The sequence below is a fragment of the Patella vulgata genome, chromosome 8 (genome assembly GCF_932274485.2).
Source record: "Patella vulgata chromosome 8, xgPatVulg1.2, whole genome shotgun sequence".
NCBI classification, from domain to species: domain Eukaryota; kingdom Metazoa; phylum Mollusca; class Gastropoda; family Patellidae; genus Patella; species Patella vulgata.
In genome coordinates, this window is record NC_065886.2 from 41,106,447 (window position 1) to 41,132,049 (window position 25,603).

The following is a 25,603-nucleotide window of genomic DNA, read 5'->3' on the forward strand; positions in this document are numbered from 1 at the left end:
CCTTTGTCATAAGAAAAACAGGAGGTCCAGTTGACTGATGTTTGGCGTCATCAGTGTGGATAGAAAAACCTCCGCGGGGAAAAAGAATCCGCTTCCTTGATTTTTATCTCCGGACCTAATATAAACCCCTACTCAATCAAAACAATAAAAAGATGGCGTGGACAAGCTAATCAGTTTGTGATATATAGATGTGTTAAACATACATTATGCAAGAGCTAAATCTGCCTATTGCAAGTCTTTATTTAGGCTTCAGATGTTATACAAATTATTAATTAGACCTTTATTCAACTCTGTAGACCCAAGGATGGTTTGGATACAGTTTGGATTTACACAGTCGTCCATTTAAAATTAAATCAATAAATTGCGGACCAAGGTAACGTTTACCATTAGTCGTTTATGTCATTACCGTAAACTGGTGATGAAAGGCCTGCCAAGCGAGGCTACCATAGCCATTGAGCATGTTACTTGATAATCGAGAATATGTGGGTGGAGTTATCGTCTGTCTATCAATCGATCGCTAATTCTCATAGACGGTGCAGACACAATTGATGCTCCTTTCTAGTCCAAAATTCCAACAGCGACAATTCCGTTCAGAACAAAGTAATTTGACTGAAATTTTCAACATTTTCTTTTTTTATCATCTATTTTTTAATTATTATAGCAAGAATAGCCAACCCTTTATATACTAATGTATATTTAATGTACAAAGATTCCAAATTACAATTTAGTTTATATAGTCTTCAAACATTACTTACTCATAATCCACTATAGATGAAATATTCAAATACATGATGTTGACAAACCGTGTGGACAGCTTTATACCTAATCAAATCCTAAATAGATGCCAAAGTAAAATGTACGTATAAAATCTTAGCAGAGTACTCAAGTCAAGACCCACCTTAGACGAAATATTCAAATAAATGGCTTTGCCAAACCGTGTGGACAGCTATTAATGTGTTGATTTTAAACAATATTTATTCAGATTATTCTCCATGTTAAAGGACAATATTGGTGCGAGCCATTATCACATATGTGATAGAACTGGTTAAACACGTTCCAAATGTGTATCTGTTATCGCTCGTTACTTCAGTCAGTTATATAGATAGATAACTCGTGTTTTCCTTTTGCCTTCGTCACTTCCTTTCTTAAAATCTTTTGTAGCAATGATCTCTGTGTTAAAATTATATTTGGAACGTGTTTAACCAGTTCTATCACATGCGATAATGGCTGACACCAATATTTTCCTTTAAGGTGTTGATGGAGAGTGTTGTGTGGGTTATGATAAAGTAGTCCGAAATAATTACTATTGAATAATGGTATGTTGTTTATTTGCTATGTGATTTTACGTTTATATAATCTAACTGATAACATTACCTGACTGAACTGTATTTATGTACGTTCTTACACCGGTTGATGCCCAACTCGATGAATAATTTATGAAGATCTGAACTTGATTTAGTATTAGATAGGTATACGACGTGGATTTATCTATATATAATCATATCAATTATTGATAAATTTTACCGCCATGACGAATTTTACACCTCGGGACATGGGAGGGCGAAATGAGCAAACAACATTCTCTCAACACAGCTTAGAATTTAATCAATTCTGGACAAGGCTGCCACATTATTAGATGGATTACTAAAATATGATATAAATTATTAATCGTGGATATCGGCAGAAGATATGATCATATGAATATTATTAATTAGATATTAGTATCTGTAATCAGTCTTCGAAGTAAACAGGTTGGTGTGATTCTAGATTGTTTATGTTAAGCTGTGCTATGTGGTAAAGAGTTTGGATAGCTCAAACTGATTTTTACGGCAACGTTGATTATAATCGTGTAATTTCGAGAATGAAATGGATAAGAATATATTTTGAGGCATTGAGTAAGTCAGTTATTTCTTCATTCTTTTAGGATATTTTAGAATTACAAACTTTGTTCACCGTTTTGAAAATATAATTTTATTTCGGACTAGTATTAATAAATCTAATTTTCTCCTATGGAGTGGATACCTAGAACAAATTGCAACATAATTTTTCTCGGCGGAATCTTGGAGAGGAGTCCCTGTGACGCCATACCGTCATACGGCCAACAATTAGCATAAATCCAGTATGGCCACCATTGAAACTTAAAACTCCGATATCTCGGGAATGGTCGAGTTTGAACGATGTAAATGTATTACGAGTAGATAGGAAAGTGTTAACAAAGAACTAGAAAAACAATGCCATAACGTCATACGGCCAACAATTAAATTAACTTAAATCCAATATGGCTACCATTGAAACCTTAAAACTCCAATATCTCGGGAATGGATGAGTTTGGAGGGTGTACATGTATTACGGGTAGATAGGAAAGTGCTACCAGGGAATCAGAAAAACATTGCAAAATAACGTCCCCGTGACGTCGTAACGTCATACGTCCAATAATTAGTATAAATCTAATATGGCCACCCTTCGAACCATAAACATCTAATTTCTCGCGGATGGTTGAGTTTAGAGAGTGAAAATGTATTACTTGTATCATCTCGTCAAACAATTCATGTATTTCTTGAATATCTATATACATGTCATCATTTCCTGTTGGTGGTAATGACAACTCGTGCCAGCTCATTAACACATAGTCCATGACAAAATATCCACGTGTTGCCTTGGCATATGCCTTTCCGCTCAAAATGTGTCCAACTGTGTTTTCTCGGTGAATTTTCTTTAAAATTTGCCTCACCCCAGAACTGTCCCTAAGGTCAGCAAATAAACCTAGACAACTCATAACCATATGGAAAATAAGAAAACTATACGTTTCAGCTTAAAGTCCGATAACTCATTATTCATAATGTAATACTATATGTATATATATGGGGGGGGGGTATGTAGTTCGCTGAATGATCTGTTCAGTGTATTGAAGTCGTTACCTACAATCGATTGACAGTTAGATTTAAGGATAACTGAAGGTACCTTGCAAATAAACTCAGCCAATAACATAAAATTGTTTGCTGAATTGTCAGATATTCTGGTCGTTGGTTTTGATATCTAACCATTAGTCAAGAAATAGTCGTTCGACTTCTTTCCGCTGGGAGCTATTTTTTTTTTAGAAAACTATGCATGCAGATCTGTATTAGTAGATGGTATCCGGAGGCCATTCTAAGAGTCCTGTTTCCAATTTATTCAGACTCTGTTTCGTCACCAAATGGAGATCTTGGAGTGGGTGTTCTCACTAGCCACATCGGGATTAGAGGCTCGGACTAGGCAGTGTTCTTCATTCGTAGAAAGACCATGTAGCATTTCAGAAGTTAGGTCTGAGTTTTAGGTGCCTCGAACTCAGATTCCGATATTTCTTGGAACAATACAATACTAAAGAGTTTTACCAATTTACAAATTAAAGAATGCGAAGATCAGCGAGTTGCGGGCTTTTTAACACCATACAGAACGCGTCACAATGATAGTTCTAGCCTTCCATCATAATAGTTGGTCGAAAGTGTGTAACCATGGGGATCAAATTCATCAGTAATGGATGTTAGGTTGAGTAAACATAGCTAAGGTTGGCTGGATCCATGTCTAGTATTGGAAACCCTCGTATAGTAGATTTTTTTTCGGAGATAGTCTCCAATCGCAACAGCCTGCATAGTGCCTGACTGACCAGAGTGGTATATCTGGTTTCAACGGCCACGAATACAGCCAAGAAAGACAGTTTGTAAAGGTTTTAACAGGCATATTTTACCTGGTTTCTGGTAGACCTGATTTTCAATTATGGACGGTACAATTCTTCTTCTTACATTTCTTCTGCTTACAATTCTTCTGCTTACAATTCTTCTTTATTGACGATTTCAGGGACAATAGTATCAAGGATGCAACTGGCTCAGTTGCATGCGAATCGTTGACTATTAATTTCAACCTTTAAGTTGGCGTCGGGTGAATTAGTTAACAAATTTGGCGGATCTAGTTCTGGAGCTTCTACATCATGACCATGTGTCTCCAGAAGGTCGATCAGTTGTTAGTTAGGCTTGCGTTGCTGTTTTAATTTCAAATAAGAGGTAAAGAAGCCGTATGAAGTCAAAGTACAGATTAGAAGTCCCGAGAGAGACACAGAGAGAGACAGAGAGAGAAATGGGGTTTAACGTCCACTCGACATAAACAAGGTCATTTCGTTACTAACACATGGTTCAATTTTATTTCAATAATTCGCTTGCGCGTAGGCGTCTTTAGCAGTGGGAGGAAACCGGGGGACGCAGAGAAAACCCACGAGTTTGGACAGGCAACCCTACTCCTTGTCACGTACAACCGGGGAATCGAAATCACGCCAGTTGACTCAATGGCAGACCTTATGATACAGAGCGCACGTACCAACCATTCACCCCCACCCTTTAAATATGATGTAGCTGTATCGCCAACGCTAAATGATATAGGTCTAAAATTGATCGGGGTCTCGCCGCCTTTACCAAATATAGCCCGAGAGATGTATTCTTCAGCTCATCGCCCACGATCAGTTCTTGTAAAAAAAAAGTGTAAACAAATTTGATGCAAAATTTGTCATTCCACTCAAAAACTTTATTGTTTCTGGTCCAATTAATACTTTTCTGGATGGGTGATGAATTTTGTTAAATAATCTTGCTGCAGATTATCGTGGCTGCTGTTTTGATAAATCTCTTCTGGTCGAATTCCAAATCCCGCTTTCGTGAATTATCATAACATTCTTCGTTTAATTATTACGTCCTTTCACATTGTCTGCCCATAATACATTTGCATGCTCTAAACTCAAGATATTAGAGTTTTAAGATACCCATAAGACGGCCACATGGACGTAATATAGCAATGATTTTTTTACACCCTCTGAACTCAACCATTCCCTATATATTGCAGTTTTAATTAAGGTTTCAATGGCAGTCATATTGGATTCATGCCAATAGTTGGACGCATGACGTTAAGACGTCACAGGGAGTCATTGGTTATGCTTTTTTTTTTTTTTTTTGATTCTTTGGAACCACTTTTATATCTACCCCATATATATTTACACCCCATAAATTCAATCATTCCCGAGATATTGGAGTTTTAAGGTGCCAATTACTCGATAACCTAGCTTGTCATTTTGGATTTATGCTAATTTTCGACCCTATGACTTATGACGTCACAAGGACATCACCTAGTATTGTTTCCCTTGTTCTTTGGTAGCACTTTCTTATCTACTCGTAATACATTTACACCCTCTAAACTCAACCATTCCCTAGATATCGGAGTTTTAAGTTTCAATGGCGGCCATATTGGATATATGCTAATTGTTGGCCGTATGACGGTACGACGTCACAGGGACGTCATTTAGCTATGTTTTTCTGAGTCATCTGTACCACTTTCCTATCTACCCGTAATACATTTACGCCCTTAACTCAACCATTCCCGAGATATTGGAGTTCTTTGGTGTCAATGCCGGCCATATTGGATTTATGCTAATTACTCGAAAACCTATCTTTTTATTTTGGGCGATTTTTGTTTGGAGACATTCAGGGACCCCTCTACCAGAATCCGTCGAGACAAAACTCTGTTGCAATTTGTTCTGGGTCATTTATTATATTTACCGGACTATATTATGATAATATTTAAAATCAAATGTCACACGTATACACGTAAAACAACCTGTGGTATATAGGTGAGCGGAAACGTCGCTATTCGATCTCCCCCTCCGCCATTGGATTGTACCATACAAAACAAAATCTTAACATGACTTCTAACCACAATCAGTTCAAATTTCATTTTATATTAACAAATTATGTTGTATTTATATATTTTGTATTGTTGAGCAAGTAACATGGTAATCATATAATTGAGTCAAAGACGAAAACAAATTAAATCAATAAGATAGCTTTTCGATACTAACTATCAAAACATTAAAATATTTCAAAATTAATGTTACATCACTCTGAGAAAAGTGAACAAACGGTAGTGTTGGTATATATGCCATCCTTCTCATAATTCACTATTTGTTTGCAATTGGAACTTTTAAAACATACTTAAAAAGCCAAATGGGCTATAAAGATCTCAAGCATATCATCATATTTTGATCATCGATTTCAGACAAGGAAGCTGTATGCATTTATGCAAACATCCATTAGCCGTTTTGGTCCTCAGTGGATCAATATATCATTTCTAATTTTAGCAAGAGCATGCTCAGCTTAATAAATAATAATGGCTTGCTGAAAGATAGGGTAAAAAGTTTTGTTAATCAAGAGACAAAAAAGTGAAGAATAGCATTTACTTGCGATAAAAGTTGACAGCAATGAAATTATGGCAATTTCGGATGCTCTGCTTAATAAATAATAATAGCTTGCTGAAAGATATCATAAAAAGTTTTGTTAATCAAGAGACAAAAAAGTGAAGAATAGCATTTGGTTGCGATAAAACTTGAAAGCAATGAAATTATGGCAATTTCGAATGCTCCTTTGGTATTGTGTAGAAAATAAGTATATTCAAGTCATGGCTTCGATACCAGGTACCCACCCACCCATTCTTCGATACGCCCCTGTGCGCAATACAGAAACCACATGTTCGTCTCGAAATGACCTAGTTATTGTCAAGTGCACCTCAAACCCATCTCTCTTTCTCTGTCTCTCTCTTTCACTGACGTCCAACAGCGTAGTTGAAATAACTGAAAACATATAATTAACTGTGTTTTATGAAAATAGCCGCAAACCTTACGGTAAGCGTAAAATTGCATTACACCTGGATTACTTCCTGCAAAGTAGGGCTTTACAATCTAATTGGATTCATGCTAGTTTACTTTGTAACGGTGTACAAAGATACGATTAGATGCTGATGATATGACTGCCCATGACGTTCCCGAAGCTTTTAAGGAAATGGTGTAAGTGACGTGGTGTCATTAATCCCAGGTTTGTTCCTGATAACTTTAAAGACAATATCGTGAGTTTTCTCCAGCTGCTGAAGTCCTCTACGTAGAAGCAAATTATTGAAATAAAATTCTTCCATATTTGTGTTGATTAGACCGTAAATCTCTCTGATGAGCACTTAGTAGAGACGCTGACTTTTGGATGCCTAAAATATATTTAGAACGTCTCCCCCATTTTGTTTATATTTAAAGATTTCCCTATAAGGAATTTGCCCTGTGGACTGTCGGACGACATAGCTACCGTGGGTGTATGTTTCATGACAACCCATCTTTTCATGCCTCTGTGTGTGCGCGTGTGTGTGTGTGTTTGTATTAAAGACGACCCCGAACGTATAAATCAACAGGTGTATCTATACATGCTTTAATAATCAATATGTCATATCTATAAATATTTTAATCAAAAATAAACTTATAGACCCCGTGTACTGATTTATTGTAAAGAATACATTGGATATATTATCTGTTTACAGAAATAGAATTAAAGTTATCGTTTTAAAGTTGGTTGACAGCTGTGTCAATAATGTGTCAGATTTTATTTGACTATCCGTCTGTTTATCTGATTTGTAATATAGATTTGTACTGAGCTATTTTTGAACCAAGGTTATTTATATTCGATAGAATTTATGATCATTATACACCCGACCATTCTAAAATGGGATGGAGTGCTGCTGTCAGACCACTCCCTAAACCCGTTCGTCCATATGTTTTGATGCAATAGTCAATCACACAATTACGACTACTTCAGAAATGACGACCATGATATCTTCAAGCAGTGCAATGAAGATCCGTATCGTCACCAACCCATTGGGTCAAGTTGGAGCCACGGTGGCTAAGTGTTGATTTGCGTGTAGTGCAGTCCTCCTGCACTTACTAATGCAGTAATTTCCATTTATATGGTCAATTGTGGAATTCGGAGCACAGTATTCGTGTTCGAATTGAAACTACACGGTGTTATGTTACGTAGGCCATGGTTTTTTTTTTTGTCGAATATGAATGATTACGTAGACTTTCCTTGATAACTTCACAGATGTCATCTTTCACAAGTGTGAACCGAGATATTATACTAACCGACAGATAAAATTAGTGCCCTGCCAGTTGACTTATGTTAGACTGTCACCGTTTAATAAGAGGTAGGTGTAAGAGTTGTCTGAATTAATTATTCGATCAACAAAAACATTTCACAGTACAGGAAGTTCATGTCTTGATTGCGACTTGTAAGCTTGTGTTATTTATTTATATTATTTTTGACACCGTGATTGCTTATTTGTTTACATGAATCGACAATCTTAATATTTACGTAATGCCTAGTTAATAAGTTATTGACTGTTAGAAAAACGACCATTCCTGCGTGCACTCATTTCTGTATTTGTAGTAAAATTTCATTTGATACAGGCCCGTAGATATCTTGTTTAAAGGACCAATCCCGGTAATATTTTGGAGAATAAAACTTCTAAATTTTTTTTATTAAAATCTCTTAAAATCCTATTTCTCGGGACCGAGCAACTAACTAAATGTATGTGATATGTTTTCAAACAACTTAAACCCGTCAGTCGTCATCTGGAAATGGGGACCGGTGTCATAAGCTGTATTATGCGGTGTCTGGAAAAATCAGACTTTTATTTTATAAAAATAATGTGTAAGTGAAATGTACCTTTCGTTATCAAGTACATCGCACGAGGCATTCACTGTATAGACCCGGAATCGATTATCAGGTCACACAACGAAACAATTGACCCGAAATCTTAAAGGGTTACGAGTCCGGGTAAGCAGTTTTGACATTCACGTCCAAACGACTCAATATTTTGAGCTGAAAGTTTGAGACTAGGTAAATACACCATTCCTCTATATTTGGGCGCTTAAATTTCATATTTTCTCGAACTTTTATTTTTGAGACTCTGTTCAAATCGGGATAGTCCCTTTAACTTAGCCTGTTACCGATCGGATCTAAAATTTATTTAGATGTCAGTTTACTTGTATACAGTTTATTTAGCGCTTTTCGAGGTGGTCAGCGAACTCTGGCACAAAATACTTTAATGAAACCGCCCATATATATATATATATATATATATATATATATATATATATATATATTAGTAATCGTATGTGTTATAGTTCATTACTCATGGATCCAATAAATGCCTTTAAAATATTATCTGAGTAAGTTCTTTGATATTCGGTAATTAGTCATGGTTTTTTATATGTTATTATACAAAAATATTTACATTTATTGACTTACGTTCATTTTATGTGGTGTTTTTTTTTATGAAAATTATTTCCGTAGCTGTTGAACTGACTTGTTTGTTTTTTAAGGTATAATGAGTAGTCTTTTGCCATTCATAATATGGGTAAATATAGGAGTAGTTGCACTTGAAGGATATGTAACATAATATTCGGTAATGTTATATTCATTCGGTTTGTGGGTTAAGCCACTTGAATATCATGAAACATTATGTTCGGTGATGTTATATTCATTTGGGTTAAGCCCAGACTTAAGTGCAATTCAGTCAGTGTGGTGTATGACATTCACTAAATAAAACCTAAACTATTTTTGGACTGAATAGTGAAATGATAAATCTGTATTTCAATAATTCGCATGTGTTCAATCGGTTGTTTAATAGAGGGTTAAAAACCCGTCGGAAATCCATGGGGTTAGTCAAGCTACAATTCGACTTGTAGTACACAAGCATGGGAACGAAACCGTGACAATTACATTGATGACTGACTCTTTTTTGACACCCTATCACAGTTCAGAATATTAGAATTTAACATCATTACGTGTTACCCGTGTTGTGTTACGACCTTCGGTCGAAACACATATTGTTTTCGTAAGTGTTTTTATTATTATTTTTGTTGTGTAATTTAGTCAGAGTTTGCAGCCAACATGGTGCACATCTCGGTTGTCCCTCAACTTAGCATTTTTGGATTCTTTGGACGAATCCCACATGGGCTCTGATTGATGGTTTTTCGAAATTAAAAAATTCGCTCAATTTTTTTGAGCATCAACGATTTGCGAAAGTTTTCTTCATCATTTTGTAGACATTCAAGATGACGTATCGCCGTCACTATTTGAGGTATCAAGTTGAAACTTGGTAGGAACAAGGATCATAACCGAGACCTTCCGATTTTCACGAACATGAATAGTTCTCTCCATTTGAAAAATAGTCCATTTTCAATCGTTTGGCTGCCATATTGGGTTTTACAAAAAATATTCAAATCGATATTCAGCCGTCATTTTGATTCCGATTTTCGAAAACTTTGTTTTTATTTTGAACCTACTCCAAATTAAAACACTTCTTAGGGACCGGATTTTTGAATTTCGATTTCGTTTACTTCCAGTTTTACTTTGAATTGTGTTCGACCAATTAACTTCTATCTGGTATCCTGAGCTTTTAATCACCCTTGACCTTTGTATATATGATGATCCTCGTGTCTATAACAATTAATATCGAAAAGTTCTTTATTGAAGTATAACTTCCGGTTTTATTAAGAGTTCAAAATGACAGTTTTTCCACTTTAATAATTATTGGATCTTACTATACTCAATAATGCATAGTGTAATAAGATTGTTGACTTGACAAGGTGTGACCTGACGCACCGAAACACGTCAGTACACCTTCGGAGTTCTATTTATGATTGGGCATACCTCCGTGTTTGAATAAATGTCGGGAAGATTAACTGGAATGGGTTAGTACGTGAAATACTAATGTAAAAGATGTGACAAAAACAACTGTGCTTCGATGGAAAACCATTTAACCGCATTTCACCTCTCGCGTTTGAAGATCTTTCACCGATGCTATCCGTGGTATTCAGACTTGACTCGAAAAAATTTTGTTTAAAAAAAGTTTGTAAATCTGCGATAATAATTTTACAAATTCTATATGTGAGCGCTTGTCACTATGCCATATTAAGACGTAACATTGTGGTCACAAAAACAATTCTTCATGATACGTCTTGTACAATTTATTCGCCTAGTGTAATGTGATAGGTCTAGGTAACCTCTATAGAGCATTCACATTTTACCTGAATTCAATTTAGATTGATAAAAAGGGGTGCTATAAAATAATTGAATTTAAAACTAAGTTATTAGTCTTATGCTTGGAGGAAGGGTGTGTTTCCGAATACTATAATTCGTGCGCCTTACAGCATGGAGACAGCTGGCATGGTACACGACAATGTGTAGCGTCGCCCGTTAAACCGCATGTGTTTTCTCCGGGTCCCTCGGTTTTCGCCCACTGCTAAAGGCCCCACAAGCGAACTGAAATAAAATTTCACCATATTATGTTAGATGTCGAGTGGAAGTTAAACGTCATTTCTCTTTTTACATATCAAATCGATTTAACTGAATAGATTATTTGATGGATCATGTCCATAGCCTAAAATCTTAAATATTATGATATCACTGTGTCGATCAAGTGTCCAGTATAAAACTAAGACCGCATAGAATCGTCAGCAACGCATTTCAAAGAAGGACTTCTTTTTATTTAATTTTTTTTTTGGTAAGGGGGGTGGGGGGCATCTTACTAAATGTATTTTGAATATATGGATTTAAAGATTTTAACTTCTTGAATAAAATAATGTTGGATCCTGTTGATCCAAAAGTTGTACGCGTTTCAATGAGATATCGTTAGTGCAATTATTCAAATTGGCAACTCTAATGTTTTGGCTGTTTTAAGTTTACATTAGCAGATATTGATTTCATGACACCATCTTTAAGTGACTTTAATCTTCTCAAAATAAAGATATTATATAGATCCAATGTTTTTGATTTAAAAATTAAGAAAAACTGGTTTATGTCACTGTTCCCCTTTAAACTTTTATTTAAACAAAGATTTGAAAAAAAAAACTGTTACGAGAACACCAATTAACAGATGACGTTGTAAAATGAGAACTAATCTTAAGTAAAATCTTTTGTGGTTTACCCTTTAAATAGAATTTCTCCGCTTGCTCAAATTGCAAACTGATGCACGAAAATGTGCATTTCAGAAATGATTGATTAGGTCCGAAACAGATGTTATTTTCATCTAAATGTATCTTTAAACATAAAAATACCAGTAGTATGCGAATATTTAAAGGTATCTTGGTTTCGTTTTAAATACGGCATATTTTCTATTTTAGATTTAAGGTTTTTCTTCTTCGTCTAGCAATAGGTCATTTTTTTTATTAATGCATTACATTATGTACAATGCCAACAAGAATTTAAAGATACCTCTTACATTTATACCTGTATTCATCAGCCGAGTCAGTTCAGAAAAGTTGGACGTTAAACCCCATTTCATTTATGTTATTCAAACCTACATTTTGTAAATTAGCAGATTAATCATTAAGTTGCTACTCATTCTCCGGTAGGCTTACACTTTTTAGAACACCTGGTATCGCTTACCATTTGTCAAATCCCATGAACGATCTATGATGTATTAAACTATATTCTTCATTGAAACCCTATTTAACTCAAGATTGTATACAGTGTCACTTACTCTGACAATGTGGTTGAAATCAGCCTTAATAAATATCCGTAATAGATCAAGTCTTTTACATTAGGCCTTTATATTTCATTGGTACTCGACAAATAAGTGTAATAGTGTGGGATTGTATCACATATTACTGCGTTCAGAGTCGCGGGTTTTATATCGTGTACATCAGTCATTTTTCAAATTTCTTTAACTTAATATTATTGTGTATCTTGGCGGTTTCTCAGTTAGTGTGGCACCGGCTCATTAATCTGGAGATTACGGAATTGATCCCGGATGCAGGACGAAGTGATTGTCAAGGATATGCGTCTGGTCGTTCGGATGGAACGAAATACCATGACCATGTGTACATGTAAAAGAGGCCACGTCAGTTGGAATTCCATCACGATTAGGCGGAAAACGCCTGTGTCCAGTCGAATTTCTATCATAGCATGGCATATGCCCGTTTTCATTGGGCCGGTCGGTGCAGAAAATTGGAACGTTAAACCTCATTCATTTAATTTCCTCAAAGATCTAGATCTATCAACTATACTGTAAGAATTGCGATCTGTATCTATTGTGATTCAATAGTATTTGTTTTTCAAATCGCTCTCACTTTAAAAAAAAAAAAGAAAACACGTGGAATATGTTGTACCATATAGGCTAATAGATGATACATATCTGTTTAACAACTCAACTTGTTTTACCTATGTCTATGTTCTGTTACCCAGCTTACACAGTGTACGTTACAAATGATAAAATATACATTCATAGATCTGCTATTTAAGTAACTGCGTTATAACCTAGTCATTATATACATATAATCCTATCCTGATGTATAACTTGTCGCCAGAAGACATCACTCAGAGGTGTTGATGGTATATAGTGTTTCATTGATCTGTGACAACCAATGATATAAATCGGATTAATACTCAATTCTAATTATGTGGATATAATATATATGTGTATCCGTTATTTTTCTGCTTGGGTCCATTTGTATTGATTAAAGATACATTATGTAAGATTTAGATCAAGATCTGCCCGTTCTTGCTACAATAGTTCCAAAATAGATAATTTAAAATTAATTATGTTGAAAATTTCATTAAAATTACTTTATTCTGAGCGACATTATTTATCACTATTTGAAGTTTTAATATAGTTTGTTTATTATCGTAGCAACGTTACTTGTTAATCGAGACTCAGCCCCGCTTCTCCATTTTTAAATTAAATCATTAAATGACGAACGTATTTTAATCGGTTTACATCTGCGTTCTGTGCCATCATGTGAATAAATATCTAAATAATAATTTATATAACATTGGAAGCCAAAATAAAAACCTGTAATAGACAGATTTAGCTCTTACATAATGCTTCTTTAACACATTGAGAACTGGCACGTGCCATTATAACTTTAGTCATATCTACAACGGAAATCAGATCTCCTGATATTTTGACACGGATCGAATTTGTGATTTTCTAATGTTTCTTCTTTTCTTTTAAAAATAAAGCTAATTGCGTTTTGATAAATGGCAACTGTTTATCCATCAGGATTATGTGGGCGTTTTTTTTTTATTTTTATTTTTTGTAATATTTAGACATTAAAACATTGTTTAAGTGAATATCAATTTTCAGAATATAAGTTGTGATATTATTGACCTAGATATAAAACACGTGTTTTCAGGGATCGTTATTGTTTGATCTTTAATTAGTTGACAGAAAAAACGTGACAGTATTAGTTCAGTGTATATTGGATCACACAGAATGTTTGGTTTATGTTTTTGGATCTTCTTTGCTGTCCATGGATAACTATTGGTAAGCATATATACAAATCTAATATTATATATGTAGGCTAATATTGATCTGACTAAACGGTTTCGGATTCGGGTCAAAATAACACTGAATTTTATTTGATTTGTTAGATTAGACAATAACCGGTTTTTATTGAAACGTTTACTTTTATAGATGTAATTGAGCAATACGAGAATGAGATTGTATTTAACATGCAAATCAGAATGGTCAATTAATAATAAGTATATAAGGGTTTGTACTTGAAAATGAAATAAAATGAAATGGGGTTTAACGTCCTACTGTTCTGCTCTACTGGGCTAATGAAGACGGGCATACGCCATACAGTGTGCCATGAGGGAAATTTTGCCCGGGCAGCGGCACCATCGCCTCCTCTTATATCGAATTCCAACTGCCAAGGGATCTTTTACGTGCATTCCAATGTATACACAGGACCTCAGTTTTTCGTCTCATCCGAAGGACTAGACAGCCAATGCAGGGATCGAACACCCGACCTCTAGGACGTTAAACCCCATTTCATTGCATTTCATTTCCATATAAATCGTTTTTATTATTTTTTTTTTTTAATTTAATAGTTTTACACCCGATACGTCATTATTTGATATTATCATTTTGAAAGTTCCCCGCTTTTTAATCGATTTTATTGACTCTTCCTATCCTAGACAATATCGCAACTGACATTGTTTAATGCCAAAGAAGCATTGCCTGGTGATCAAAGCGGATACAGAAGTCCACATAGTTTCATTTTCAAATAAACTCACAAAAAACAGCTCATTCTCAAGTTTACCAGATAAAATGAGATTTTGTTTACCCTTAGGTAAAATTTGACCAATTTATCTTTTTACAAACAATTTATCGATTATATTTAAACATCAGAGCTGCATGCATTGCTGTTTCGTTAAACGTTTTGAATGGTGACTCGGCTATAGTTCATTGCCAAGCGGTCGAGGCATATTAGTACGGGTAGGAGAACAGCACCACACACAAACAAACATCAAACCGAACTCGGCTAGTTTACTATTTTTAAGGGAGTCACGGTTGTTCAGTGATAAGCCGTTGACTCGCTAACCAGAAGGTTCCATGTTCGATCTCTGCGTTGGCCGAGGAAGTTCACCGGGAATTTTCCGGCGTGGCTCTTTCTTGTCAGTGGTGCAAGACGTAAGGCCTGGCAGGAGACAACGTACGAAAAACCGAGGTCCCGTGTACGTATTGACATGCACGTAAGAGACCCCTTGACAGTTTGAATTCGATATAGGAGAGCTGGCCGTATTGCCGCTGTCTGGGCAAAAGTTATTTCGAAGCAGAACAGTGGGACGTTAAACCCCATTTCATTTCACTAATGTTGATTTCATTTTGATTTAGTGTGTATAATCACAGGATTTATCTATAGACTTAAAGTTTTCAACGAAGACAGACTATGGTGCCAAGAAGCCACTCATGTAAAATTCCAATGAAATCGACAGTTTTATAGTTGCTTGAATATGGCTCATGATCAGTTTGTCCAGGACAGTTGTATTGATAGCCCCCCCCCCCCCCCCATTGCTAATTATTGAAGTGAATTATTGAAACCCGAAATGACCTAGTTTGTGTCGATTTCTTTCTCTATGTGTGTAATCTATAGGATTTGTTGAGGGATCCCATATCCATAATCAGAGTTGATAACTTAGATTACACAATATAAATTTATGTGCACGCAACATTAAAACTAAAATCGGCTAGACGTTAACATGCAGAGCATATAGATCCCGTTGGGAATAGACCTTTGCCTAGAACTTATCATACACTTATTTACGAGGGACTTTTAGAATATGGAGATTTTTTATAGTAGATTTGAAAACATCAGGAAATATATGTTTTATCATATTTTACGCTCATGTTGTGAAATCTTAATGAAGGTTATTTACAAGTATTCCATAAATAAACCCCATTTCTTTGTATTTCATAAATCAAAATGGAGACGTCTTAGCTAAATGGAATTAATATCCAAAAATGTATATCAAATTATGTAAATTAAACATGGTGTTTTTACGAATTTTTTTTTTTTTTTTGACACGATTTTACTTACTGTTAATGGAATTACTTACGTAAATTCACCTGCGGCTAATATATACATACCATCAGAGAGAGAGAACGGAGTGGGTCTAACGTCCACAGCCTACATAATATGATCAATTGTATTACAATAATTCGCTACTGTTTGGTGGTGGGGGTGTCTTAGCAGTGGTGGGAAACCGGTGCTCCGTGAGAAAACCGACGAGCTTGGGCAGGCGACCGTAGTCCTTGTCACGTACAAATTTGGGATCGAAACCAAGGCACTTGAATCAATGTCAGACGTAAAGCCCCCTTTCTCACCGTCATAGACTATAAATTTCAAAAAGATTAATGTTGATTTGTTTGTGAATTAATCTTCAGTTTGGTTTTGTTTTAAAATTGATAAAAAGGTAAACAAATAAGCTCAATTTAGATAAAATTGCAGATGATAGTGTTATCTTCTATAGATTGTTTTTATATCATGATAAATCTAGTTTATCTAGGTAGAAATAATATATACCTTCTGTTCTATGTGTATATACAACTATTTATAGAGACATATATACTCACTCTATACATATTATATATTCACCGTTATAACATAGCACTCCTCGTTACATGGAGCTTAATGTCTTGAATAAGGAATGGTGTAAGAAAGGGGCATGGTGACACACTAGGATAGGGTTAAGACGGACCTCTATAGATATCATATATTACAAATTACATAATATAGGAACTTAACGTGTAGTCAATACTGGGGTAGGTATGAGACAACTTTCATGTATCTCCAAGACTAAGGTAAAGTATTGGACCATATTTCATACCATATTAATGTATCGATAAGACTAAGGTAACTATGAGATTAACTTTAATATCGTATTGATTTACGATCAAAACTGAGGTAAGGGTGGAATCAACATTCATACCGTGTCGTCAAACCTGAGGTATGGGGTCAACTTTCATACCGTATTCATGTATCGTTCAAACAGTGGTAAATATGAGACCAGGCTGAGGTAGGTATGATACCAAATTTCATACCGTATTGTGAAAACCGAGGTATTATAAGACCGACTTCCATAACCTATTGATATAGTGTCAAAACCAAATGGGGCCAACTTCCATACCCTATTGGTGTATTGTCAAAACTGAGGTATTAGGGGACCAACTTCCATACCGTATTGATGTATTGTCAAAATTGAGGTATTATGGGACCAACTTTCATGCCCTATTGATGTATCATCAAGACTCAGGTTTTATGGGACCAACTTTCATACCGTATTGATGTATTGTCAAATCTGAGGTAGGTACGATACCAACTTTCATACCCTATTGATGTATTGTCAAAACTGAGATATCATGGGACCAACTTTCATACCGTATTGATGTATTGTGAAGACTGAGGTATTATGGGATCAACTTTCAAACCGTATTGATGTATCATCAAGACTGAGGTAGGTACGATACCAACTTTCATACCCTATTGATGTATCATCAAGACTGATGTATTATGGGATCAACTTTCATACTCTAATGATGTATCATCAAGACTGAGGTAGTTATGATACCAGCTTTCATAGCGTGTTGATGTATTGTCAAATCTGAGTTATTATGGGACCAACTTTCATACATTGATGTATTAAGGTTAGAAGGGGATAATACAAACGAAATAAATCGGTCTTTAAGGAGGTAAACGGCAACCCGTTTTACCGTTGGTAAATTTATGACTTCCATCATATGAACTTAAAGGCCCAATATGCGTATCGTGTGGTATGATGCGTATGTTTTAGGCTCGGCTGTTCATATTTATAAATATTTGTTTTCTTTTTGTGAAGACATCTCTGTCCCTGGATTTAAAGCTACCGTGTGCGTGGTGGATCTATGTTCCGTTAGCGTTGGGGTCTTGTAAACTGACTCTATAACAAAAGCTCCATGATGGAGATCATAAGTTTACCGAACGGTAAAAACGGGTTGTTGTTTACCACCTTTATTATAGGCCGATATAATAAGGAGGTAATACTATAGAAACGGATGAAGTATGCGACCAACTTTCATACCGTATTAATGTATTGTCAAGAATGGGGTAAGTACAAAATATTTCCAAGACAACGACGAATAACTTCACACTAAAGTAGTAGTAGTAGTGGGTGGAAGACTCCCTGGAACAGTGCAGGTCGGCGTGGATCTCAGTGCTAGTGTCGAGTATAAACCTCCCATGTAATGAATAAAATAGCATATGCCCTCATAATAAGCTCATTAATCTTATCTCATTTTCCAACCCGATTGGTTTCAGCGAGATTAGTAACTTTAATCGCGATTATATTTTAATTTAAGGATCTTACGTCATGAAAACTGAGACAAAAACGTCGACGCACTGCGTAACTCGACTTTTTATGTTTGATTCGATTAAGACATGGCTGTGGTGCAAGAGACTTTGAAGATGATATAGCTATTGTATTATCTTATGGGTCGTTTCGCACCCTGTCGTTCTGTAAACTACAACATCGTAACGTAAGTGTTGAATTATTAAACCGTGTGTTACTAAATAGAGCTAGCTGTTGACACTCCTGTCAGTATTCTGTACCTGAGGTGATATTAAAAATACGCGATAATTATCTGTTAACCTTGATGATATTTTGATAGTAAAACCAGAGTATAAAGTAAATATATAGGTATAGAAAACAAAACCCAGGTAGAGTTGCAGGACTATTGTCGAGTCGAATAGAGGTAAGACTTGTATTCTGTGGGTGGTCTGGTGAAACCGATGTCTCAAAACTCGTTTTATCTCAAGAGAAAATAGGTGTTTGTAACGAAAGTAACCGCCAATTAAAATCTATGCTTCTCTCGTAATTAGGGTGCGCATTTAGCAAGTTGCGGGGTTGCAGTGTTCAGGATATTAGCTATCATAAAAGAGGATTACGCTATCAACGAACTTAAATACAGGCAATTGGTATGGAATCCGATTAAGGAGAATTTGATTTAATAATCGGAGTGTATTCATGCAATCACTGGTATAAAACAAAATATAATGTCATGTCATCGAGTTTTGTGGATGAACATTTAAATTGTTATTTTCGTTCTTCGTCTTGTTGGTTTTCCTGATGACGAAGTACACAGATCACGTTCCATTTCTTCATAAGACTGTAGCATGGGTTTTTGACTTGGCATGATTGAATCAGTTGCGAATTCATATTGCTATGCACAATTGAAACACGAAACATTTATAACATTGAGTCAACTAAATTTTACAATATAGAAACTTAATTTGAAAAATATCTGATTTTAATCAGATTCCGCATTATGCATGATAGAAGATATTACATTTTTCTGCACAATAGACGAATTATCTGTCATTGTGTATTTTATTTCAGAGCGATATAAAAGTTTAGATTTTTAAATGAAATAATAAGATGCCCATTGTGCAGTCTACAACTGTGCTATTATATTGTAATCTGGATTCTGCGAATTAAATGATATTTTCTGTTAATAGAAATTGATCTTGTTCATTTCTTACATTCTTTTCCATTTTCAAATCTATTTTGGGAAAGTCGTGACATTAAGATTACGCTTATAATTTGTAATTATCGGTGTTATGCTAAGCATGATCTTTTGGAAACCCTTCATAAATGATATAGTGTGCACTAAGTAAACGGTTAGATTCATTCTGAGATTAAGGAATTACTTCTCTGCCTATACATTGCAATGGATTAAACTGGATTAAACAGACTTGACATTTTTTATATTGCATGTTTGTGATTGTGCTAGAAGATTTAATAACAACGAAACAAGCGTTACAAAACTTTGTAGGGATATGAATAGTTAATGATGCATTACTCTTTTCGCCTATCAGCGTCTTTTATTACAGAGGCAATGTGACAAAAAAGTCATCAAAAGAAATGAAATGAAATGAAATGGGGTTTAACGTCCTACTGTTGTCATCAAAAGAGCTAAAAAGTAATGATCTTTAGAAAAGTACAAAAAGGCTTTTATGTTCAAAGATATAAATGGGTTATCGTTGAAAGGTCGATAGAGATTACAGGACATCTAAGATGGCGCCCTAAAATCAATAAAAAGCATGGCGAAAAGTCGATATCCTGAAGCCCCCCCCCCCTTCAAAAAATATTTTTTAAAATAAACTGTGTTTATTTTTATCTGGCCTCTAAAATAGGACCGGTCGGACGGCTGGAAAATATGATTCCCAATAACCGCTACATTCCATCACGTACAAACATAGCCGCCAAAATTTTGAAAGTATAGTTAATTTGAACACTTTTCTTCTGGAATCATGATACATGGTTCTTTGAAGATATACCGAGGTGCTACTGTATTTTGATTATTTTTTGTTTTTATTCCAGATGAGTGAAATACTGACAGCAAAAACTTAATGAAATCCAAGACAACCGAATGCTGTAATACCGCTATAATAAACGAGTTTTACAATTCAATAATGGACTGGTAATTATCCATTAAAGTGGAAAGATGAATTAAAGACTAAACTGTAAAAATCTAATTAATGTAAGGCATACAGTTAAGAAGGAATTGTTGCGCCACGGAATATTAATGACGAGAAGTCGTGACTGCTATTACAAGGGATAATAATAAAGTCGATGTCGATGTGATAATCCTTCGTGATATTTTCTATATTAATATACTGTGAACAAAACATAAGGGTATGTCACTATCAAACGCAGTTTGTGAGGTGGTCTTGAAACTGGACATATTCTACCAGGAAGACTGATATTTAATCATAAAGGACTGCTTGCTCTTATAGTTCGCATTTCGCCCATTAGGTTAGGAAGTGCCACAATACATATAAAAGTACAATTTGATTTTATACAGAAATTGTGATTGGAGCAGAACTGTAATAGGTTGTGTTCGGGTTTTCTTTTCCACTAATGGCTTTGTGAACCGTGGTGGGTATTGAGATTGATTCTGGAACCTCTTTTATTGTAAAAACAGGATCGAAATAGAACTCAAGATACTGTGATATTTAGTGGATTTCCAAGTGACTTGAAAAATAATAATCTGTACCATTTGTGATCACGATATATTTTCTCGAGATTAAAAAAACTTATAATCGGAGAGAATTTCCAGGTTCCTACATGTATATTAATAAGACAAGTATACAATCTGCGACCAACTTTAATCCTATCATGTATGATAAAACTGATGGGGATTGGTCGGTGGCGGAAGTCGTTTTACTAATATCAATGGGATTGTTCTGTCTGATCGCACTCAGTGCCAATTTATTGGTTATAACAACTATATTAGTAACTCGCAAACTGCGGTCTGTGTCTTCCATATTTGTTGTCAACATGGCGTTCTGTGACCTTGGTGTCAGTCTTGTTTCCATGCCATTGGTGCTCAGTGCCCTTTTTAATGGTGGCTGGATTTATTCACAGGTATGTATAGAAAGAGTATAGTAATGAAAATGAAATTACGAATTACAAACGCGGGACCCATGACTTGCAGAGATATTTGACCACTCACCCTATGCTATGTTGTGATAGAACATCCCTGTCGTATGCGCAATTTGCGCAATGCGCAGTAGTATCGGATCTCCAGGAAATCTTTGCATTATACGCATTGCCATTTGTTGCTTTGGTGCCAAAACCTGGCAAAGTTAATAATTGCAGAAATGGTTCAGTATAAATTGATAAACAAAAACTAATTAATATGTCCAAACTAGATTTTTGATCTGAGTGATTGGGGTTTGACGTGTGTTGTGGTCTCATTCTGTGGGTGAGGTGTGAAAAGCTTTGGAATGGTCATGATGTTATTTAGATTAACTTTGTGCATTAAACAGAGTATAAATACGCTTTCCACGTCTACTGTTACTGTAAACATTTTTCGTACAATCATAAAGTAAAAATATCCGTAACCCAGTCTTAATAGAAAACATTGGGTTTAGTATTCAGAATAATTATTTACGGAGCTTCGTTACACCCTGAATCTGCAAATTGATAAAAATATAATTGGAATTCATGTCGATGAATTTCAGCCAATATTTGAAAAAGCGAAAGCAGTCGATTTATTACCGAAGAGGAGAATCATAATCGGTAAAAGTTAAACCAACTCCGCCATATTGATTTTAATAACCAGTCGCTTTATGGTCACCGATCTCACAATTTCACTACCGATACAGGGCGTTTAGATGGCTTTACGTGTAGCCGAAGGAAACGTAATAGAATATTGATAATAGAATACGATTTTACATTAAACGGTAGCCAATCTGATCACTCAGATGTAACGTTCGTTTCGTGTTAGTCTTGACGCTGTACTGTAAAAAAACCCGAAACGCAGTTATATTAGAATTTTAATTAAAATTTTGAACTCTAGCGTGATAAATTATAACATCTTGAGTAAGTATCATATTGTTTATCTCTAACCACAATCAAACTGAACAGCCTCTAGTCGTGCGGATGGGATAAAAACTCCAGGACCTGTGTACACGTAAAAGAAGCCATATCCGTTGGAATTCGATGAAGAGAAGACAGAAACACGAATACCCTGTCGAAATTGCCTCTATAGCACACTGCATGGCGTGAAGTAAAATCACGTTATATCCCATTTCAGTTCAATTGAGTGTGGCGTCAGTGCATGGGATCAATATCTTAAAGGACAATATTGGTGCCAGTCATTATCACATATGTGATAGAACTAATTAAACACGTTCCAAATATAATTTTATCACAGAGATCATTGCTACGATAGCTGAGTAATACAGGTTTCCTGAATCGGAAGTGACGAACGCCAAAGGAAAACACGAGCCACATATGTGATAATGACTGACACCAATATTGTCCTCTAATACATGCTGTCACAAATCTTTCATTTTACCTATTTATTTATTTTTTATTTCTTATTTTTTCAGATGGCGTGTTCTATAACTGGATGCATTTTCACCGTGTTTGCAGTCGGGTCCATTCTATCCGTAGCCATTGTTTCTCTAGATCGTTTCTTCGCTATAATATATTGTTTACAATATTCGACGTGGAAAACTTCACACTATGGAGGCGGAGTTCTCTTGTGTTTGTGGATCCAGGCGCTACTATTTGGATTGTCTCCCCTGGTAGGCTGGAGTGAAGTTAGTTTTGACAAGTTGCGCTATATGTGCTTGATTCGGTGGGACGTATCTCTAAGTTATGCCATTTTGAATTGTGTGATATGTTTTTGTATACCGCTAATAATCATGACCATTTGTTATGTAAAGATTATTCAAGTTGCTCATCAGCATGTGCGGCAGATTGAAGACACTAATCATCATATCCAAAGACACAGTCCAGAATCTAGCCATATTAGCTTAAACGGTGCCGTAGCCGCAGCCGCCATGTTTTCCGTGCGTCGCCTTTCAATGTTAAGTTTTCCTGGATCAGTAGAAGAAATAACAACCGCTATAGACGTTGATTTTAACAGCGGTGCTTCAACAACCACGACCGCCTCGCCGTTTAGGAGAGACGTGCGAACTATTGTGCGTTTGTTGGGTCTGATCGTTGCGTATGCGTTGTGTTGGTCGCCGTTTGTCTATGTAAATATAGCACAAATCTTGAATCTGAACATTCCAAGTTATATGCTTACATTGTCTACCTGGTTCGCTTTAATGAACAGCTGTGTTAATCCCTTCAGCTATGCCATATCCAGCAAACGTTTCCGTTTTGCAACCAAGAAACTCTTTAACTACAACGACAGACATAAGTTTAATGTAACAAATCCCAGCCATGCGAACAACCAATCTTCTTATTCAGCGTTTTTAAAAACATTACGCTCTCCGTCTGTCTCCAGTGACCCAGGGGACAGCAGAAGGTTAATGCGAATGCGTTCAATGGACCGTGCTATTCGTAATGTAACCGAATTGCGACCCTCTTCTGCGTCTGCGCCGGATATCAAAAAGGTTAAAATGTCCTCCCAATATTTACAAGTTCCGCAGCAAAAAATTCCCTTTAGTGGTTCAACCGAAATGCCATTACAATATCGTGAACCGGATATACTTCCATTAAAAGACAGAAACACACTTGGAAGTGGGACGAGAAGAAACACCAGCCCAGAAGCCATTGGTCAAAATAACAATGTATTAGAGGACTTTGTATTTAGTAAAAATAACAAAGCAAAAATTAAAATAAAATTTGATCTTGTGCCAAATTAAACAAAACACACAGAGATTAAGTATTAATGTTTGGATTATATTAATCTTATAGATTTTTTTTTTTTACTTTGCTAAACATCAAACTTTTGTTAATATTGATACTAAATGTAATATGTACATATTGATTATAAATATACAGTTTTATAAATAAAATACTTTAGGACTTGTTATTCTTAATGATGCGGATTCAGGGGGGGCAAGTAAGCGACCCCCGCGAGACAAAGAAAGTGCCCCTAAGCAGTGGCGTAGCGAGGGGTTGAAAAGGGGGGGGGGCATAGCCAGATAATTAGAAGCTCAATTACATATTATACGTCGCTATCTGAAATTTTTTTCGGGCATACGGTGCTCGATTCCATTATCTCAAAATACTTCCACTCCTCCGTGGTCTTATATTAACTCATCACTATCATATTCAAGGTCATATTGAACCGCCCAGTTAGTAGTACCACTAGTGCGCGGGTCATGAAGCGACAGGCTGTACAAATGTTCTGTCAACTCTCGCAAAATAGTTAGAATATTCACCGTTATATTGAACCGCCCAGTTAGTAATACCGATAGTGTGTGGGTCGTGGGGCGACAGACTCTACAAATGTTATGCCAACTCTCACATAACAGACAGAATTGAGAGGTGGGTCTCGAGATTTTGTCCAATTTCTGATCCTCTAGTTCACAGGAATTTGCTCCCATCTTAGTCCCGGTCACCCAGAACCCCCAGTCTTGGACCGTTGTCAATATTTGACGAAAAGTTCCATTGCCCATGTGTAACCGGGAGTTTGGGTTTTTTGTGGTTGATTATCCAGTATCTTTGGCCAAGTCAAATAAGAGTTGCGCCCCTTCCCATAATAAATCCCATAATTCTTGTATTAATATAACAAACATGAATCGTGACGACGAATTAGGATTAATTAAAAAAAAACATAAATATGGTCCACGAAAAGAGAAATTTTACAATAAAAAAAATTAAGAGTGTTGGATATTGAACTGGCAATGCAATCAAATGGATTTTCTAAAATGGCATTCTTAAATTAATTTCATGGGCGTCAACATCTTGTTTTAGGAGTAGTTACCCTCCTTAGACTTTGTTTATGTTAAAGACCGGATAGCCAATGACCCATTATTCTCAAATGTTGACAACGCATCCAGACTAATATTCATAGAATGAACTCAAAATGGCAGGAAATTCACAAAAATTTTCAGACCAAGTCCCAAACAATTAAAAGCTCAATTACACATTATACGTTGCTATCTGATTTTTTTTTCGCGCCTACGGCGCTCTAGTTC

The 25,603-nt window shown here is 35.7% G+C and overlaps 1 protein-coding gene across 3 annotated transcripts in view; it reads left to right on the forward strand.

Annotated features, from left to right (window-relative positions):
• Nucleotides 1-24,438, forward strand: part of LOC126829812 (octopamine receptor beta-2R) — a 55,037-nt gene extending 30,599 nt beyond the window's left edge. The window contains exons 1-3 of one of the 3 annotated variants that reach the window (XM_050559944.2): nucleotides 14,031-14,157; nucleotides 20,535-21,581; nucleotides 23,054-24,438. In XM_050559944.2, coding sequence (XP_050415901.1) covers nucleotides 21,282-21,581; nucleotides 23,054-24,322 — 1,569 coding nt within the window. In that variant the 5' untranslated portion in view covers nucleotides 14,031-14,157; nucleotides 20,535-21,281 and the 3' untranslated portion in view covers nucleotides 24,323-24,438. Of the gene's footprint in view, nucleotides 1-14,030; nucleotides 14,158-16,811; nucleotides 16,942-20,534; nucleotides 21,582-23,053 lie in introns of those variants that run through there. The other 2 variants (XM_050559945.2, XM_050559943.2) reach the window with 2 other exon arrangements.
• Nucleotides 24,439-25,603: the final 1,165 nt, after the last annotated feature.